This window comes from Molossus molossus, unplaced genomic scaffold, assembly GCF_014108415.1.
Source record: "Molossus molossus isolate mMolMol1 unplaced genomic scaffold, mMolMol1.p scaffold_m16_p_13, whole genome shotgun sequence".
Taxonomy (NCBI): Eukaryota; Metazoa; Chordata; class Mammalia; order Chiroptera; family Molossidae; genus Molossus; species Molossus molossus.
In genome coordinates, this window is record NW_023425348.1 from 47,772,500 (window position 1) to 47,777,684 (window position 5,185).

The window sequence follows — 5,185 nt, forward strand, 5'->3', positions numbered from 1 at the left end:
AGGTAAAATTATTTTAAATATACCCTACCAATAAAAGACACTATTTTTTAAAAAATATGTTTTTATTGATTTTTTAGAGAGAGAGGAAGGGACAGAGAGAACCATTGATGTGAGAGAAAAATATGGATAGGTTGCCTCCTGCACGTCCCCTACTGGGGATCAACCTGGGCATGTACCCTGACCAGGAATCAAACCAGGACCTCTCAGTCCATTGGATGACACTCAACCCATCGAGCCACACCAGCCATACAATGACACTATATCCATAGCTAGCTCCAAAAGTATAGCTGAATGTTTGTATGTATGTATATTATTATTATTATTATTATTATTATTATTATTCTTAGGGATTATCATTACCCATATATATGGTGTAAATCTATACAATTTACATAACTTAATAAAAAGTAGGAGCATGTGAATATTTGTGTATATTTAGAAAGGAAAGAAGGAAGGTAATTAACTCACTAATTGTTTTGACTGAGAGGGATGATCTGAGGAAACTTAAGTCTGACACTTTTCATTTTAGCAATCTCTGCTTACCTTCCTCAGTTTTGTAGCCAAGGGTAGGGTTATTAATTAGGGCTAGGTGAAATTTTATCTGGGCTTTGAGTTTTGAAGGATGGTTAGGTTGAGTTTAGAATAGAATCAGAATTTGGATAGAAAAATGAAGTTAGAGTTTGGGTCAGAGAATAGGGCAGCAGCACAGGGGCAAAGAGGTGTGGTGTTGTGACTTAGGAGGGTCTGACAATGGCTTATCTTTGCATTCCAGCCTCTCCAGATCTGGGATTGATTCAGCTCAGCTTCTTCACTATGGTGGGCCCTAATGGCAATGAATCCAGTGCCACGTATTTCATTCTAATAGGCCTTCCTGGCTTGGAAGAAGCTCAGTTTTGGTTGGCCTTTCTATTATGCTCCCTTTACCTTATTGCTGTGCTAGGTAACTTGACAATCATCTATATCGTGTGGACCGAGCACAGCCTACATGAACCCATGTATATTTTTCTTTGCATGCTTTCTGGCCTTGACATCCTCATCTCTACTTCATGTATGCCCAAAATGATGGCCATCTTCTGGTTCAATTCTACTACCATCCAGTTTGATGCTTGTCTGCTACAGATGTTTGCCATCCACTCCTTATCTGGTATGGAGTCCACGGTATTGCTGGCCATGGCCTTTGACCGCTATGTGGCCATTTGCCATCCACTACGCCATGCCACTGTGCTAACACTACCTCGTGTTGCCAAGATTGGCATGGCTGCTGTGGTACGAGGTGCGGCACTTATGGCACCCCTGCCTGTTTTCATCAAACAGCTGCCTTTCTGCCGCTCCAATATCCTTTCCCATTCCTACTGCCTACACCAAGACGTCATGAAGCTGGCCTGTGCTGACAACCATGTCAGTGTCATCTATGGCCTCATCGTCATCGTCTCTGCCATTAGCCTGGACTCACTTCTCATCTCCTTGTCGTATCTTCTTATCCTCAAGACTGTGTTGGGCTTGACAGGTGAAGCCCAGACAAAGGCATTTGGCACTTGTGTCTCTCATGTGTGTGCTGTTTTCATATTCTACGTACCATTCATTGGATTGTCTATGGTGCACCGCTTTGGCAAGCAGCATGACTCCATCCTGCCTGTTGTCATGGCCAACACCTACCTTCTTGTCCCTCCCGTGCTCAACCCTATAGTCTATGGAGTGAAGACAAAGGAGATCCGGCAGCGCATCCTTCGTCTGTTCCATGTGACACCCCACACTTCAGATCCCTAGGTGTCAGTGTTCAAACTTTTTTTTCATTTGAAGTCCTTCAATTCAGATTTCAAGGTCAACATTTTGGGAGACTGTACTGGGGAAAAAGTTTTCCCTAATAAAAGCACAACTGATCCTCCAAAACCAAAACTGGTTGGAACATCTCTGTGTAAATAGGGGCAGCAGAACCGTATACTCCATCCCCCACCCCCCATTTTAAATATTATTTCCCCCCTTAGTTCTCTACATATAATTATTAAAACCCTGAGGTGGTTATAGTTGGAGGACTATTATTTCTCATTTAATCATTCATTCCAAATTTCTAAATTGCTTGCACTGATAGTCTACAGCATTCTGAGGTAAAGGTGGTACACTTAAAGCACATTTACTAAAGGCTTAAGCATGGCAAAAGTAAAATAAATACAATAATACAATACAATCAGATAATTTGGCTTAAAACTATGATTTTTCTCCTCAGTATTCCCAACCATATTGGATGTCAGAAAAAGAGGTATACCTGGATTTCTGTCTTCAAAATGATCTCCACAGAGAATAAATAATTTCTTTTCTTCTGGGCACCAGCCCTTAAAAGAAGACTGGAAGTAAACCCACAAAAAGACTGCTATTACCCGCATTAATAAAAGATGACACCCTGTCTGAGAGTTTTCACAGCCCATGAACACTTTTCCTCATTCAATTTAAGCACAAATATAATTAGTACCCTTATTGTATTAATGGGGAAATTGATTTTCAATAGGGACTAATGATTACATCAGGTCACACAAAAAAATTGTCTTTTGATGCCCAATCCTATATTGTGAGGAAGAATTGTTAGACCAGTGGAATAGTGAGTTAGACATTTCCATAGTCTTGTATTTCCTAGGCAAGGTATTTAATTTCTTTTATCACTCACCTAATATTATATTTAGGAATTTTCCATTAATGTCATTGGTGGCTTTAATTCCAACAGTTTCTGGTCTGTTTACCATTATACTTGTGAAGTAGCAACAAGAGCGTGTTTGGGTAATTCCTAATCAGTGGCTAGCTTGGGAAATAATATGATTAGCAGTAGAAGCATGGAGTAGGTACCTGGAGAGATACTTTATGGAGGAATGCACCTGAAAACACCTTGCAGCTAATGGAAGAAACAGTAAGTCTACCACAGACCAGGGAGTCAAGATAAGGAAGCATCATGAGACTGAAGAAGTGGACTAACCATGTAGCAAGGCTAAGGCAAGCATGGGTCCTCAGAAACAAGTAGAGCATGTAAGTGGACAGCTACATCCCCAAGGCTCTTAGTTGCCCTGCAGTGGAAGCCCACAGTATCAATGCTTGGAGAACAAGTCTAAAAGAGAGACCAATAAAGCCTGCATCCATGCCAGCCATACTTTGCACAAACATGGTCACAGAGATCCCAGGACCCCCATAAGCTAAGTAGCAAAGCACTCCCAGAAGGAACCTGAATGGAAAGGAGGGGCTATGGGATCCATAGAAATGCAGTAGAAATGAACAGGGCAGAAGTGAGACCACCACCCACAGGGGGAGTCTAGTCAGACCCAAAGAGAGGTAGCTGAATATGAGAAGCAGGAAGTATAGTAGAGAACATGGTACAGGGCCAGCCAGACTTTTCTGGCCATAGCACAGGATTCCTTGGCAGAGAGAACATGGAGGGAGCATATCTGATTTTTTGGACTGGAATCCAGAAGATGAGAGTTGTGAGCAGTATGGAATCTGATATGCCCAGGTGAGTGCTGGCCAGCAGAACTGGGAGCATAAACTTGAGTCAATGCAGGCTTCATTTGGACTGATGAAGGATTAGTCCATTGCCCAATTAGTGCCACTGGGATTGAGAGAAAGACACAGAATGAAAGACGGACAAAGAAAGATCATTTTTTTAAATTAGGAAAACAATATATGATTGCTGTAAACAAAAATATTAGACACTCTGAAAATATTTAAAAAGTAACAATATAATAAAAACTCTAATAAACTTGTCACCTTAAAAGAAAAACAATGTTAGCATTTCAGTGTTTATTTTTTTCAGATTTTTATTGTTTGTGTGTATGTTTCTGTGTGGGCATATGATAAACGTGTGTATCTGTTTTGTAGTTGAAATACCATTGGAGACATAAGATGAATAATAAGCAGATAAATCTAGGGATGTAGTTATTATTCTAAAATTTAGAAGGGATTCCAGGTCTATGGTAGTTAATATGCTCTAGAAAAAGTTTCATAGATTTGATCCTAGATGATTTAAACACTTATTTTGTGAGTGTAAACACACACACACACACATACCAGGTCACCTGGAAGGGCCTGGAGTTAAAGACTAGAACAAGCTCCCTGGCCAGTTTGGATCAGCAGTTAGAGTGTTGGCCTGCAGATTGAAGAGTCTCGGGTTCGATTCCGGTCAAGGGCATGTGCCTCTGTTGTGGTTCGATCCTTGGCCCTGGTGAGGGTCATGCAGGAGACAACCAGTTGATGTGTTTCGCTCACATTGTTGTTTTTTTTCTCTCTCTCCCCCCCTTCCTTTCACTCTATCTAAAAATCAATAGAAAAATATCCTTGGGTGAGGATTAACAAAACAAATGGACTAAAAAGCAAAATAGAGACAGACTCATAGATAGACAGTAGGCTGACTGCTGTTGGGGGTGGGGTGGGTTGGGTGGGAGGGTGGAGGGATTAGGCAAAAAAGAGGAAAAAAGAGAGAAAATACTTATGGATATGAACAACAGTGTGGTGATTACCGGCTGAGGTGGGGGGGTTGGCAGGACATGGGGGAGGGCATCTGGGATACAAATGGTGATGGATGAAGACTTAACTTGGGGTGGTGAACACACAATACAGTGTACAGATGATGCGTTGTACAATTGTGCACTTGAAACTTGTATAATTTTGTTAATCAGTGTTGCCCCAATAAATTCAATAAAAAGGAAAAAAACACTACAACTTCATCCCTCCACTTACCCCTTAAATAACAAACAAACAAACAAACAAACAAACTAGGATAATAGTGGGTGTGATGGTAACTGTATATAGTATACAAATGCTCCTTGACTTACTATGGAATTATGTCCTGATAAACCCACTGTAGGTTGAAAATACATTGTACATATGTATATATGTATGGTGTATGTGTGTGTATATATGTGCATATGTAATACACACACACGCATATATTATATATATATGTGTGTGTGTGTGTGTGTGTGTGTATTTTCCCACTTAGACGTTTTAGTTTTTATAAATTTCAAGTCTATGGAAAAGTCGAAGTAATATTATAATAAACACTTGTATTCTCATCACCTAGATTGATAACATTTTTCTCTCTACACTCATATATCACACATATGCCCATACACACACGCACACTCTTAATTTTCTCTGATTCACTTGAAAGTAAATTATAGATATTGTAACCTTTTTCAATAAATATTAA

General features: G+C 40.1%; 1 protein-coding gene across 1 annotated transcript; it reads left to right on the forward strand.

Moving 5' to 3' along the window:
* Positions 1-801: 801 nt before the first annotated feature.
* Positions 802-1,861, forward strand: LOC118628452 (olfactory receptor 51E1). Its single transcript, XM_036259427.1, has one exon. The coding sequence runs from the start codon at positions 814-816 to the stop codon at positions 1,765-1,767; it is 954 nt and encodes a 317-aa protein (XP_036115320.1). The 5' UTR covers positions 802-813; the 3' UTR covers positions 1,768-1,861.
* The last annotated feature ends 3,324 nt before the right edge of the window (positions 1,862-5,185 follow it).

Bases quoted from the DNA above. Each gene is read 5' to 3' on its own strand.
- LOC118628452 (XM_036259427.1), top strand. From the start codon at position 814: ATGGTGGGCCCTAATGGCAATGAATCCAGTGCCACGTATTTCATTCTA.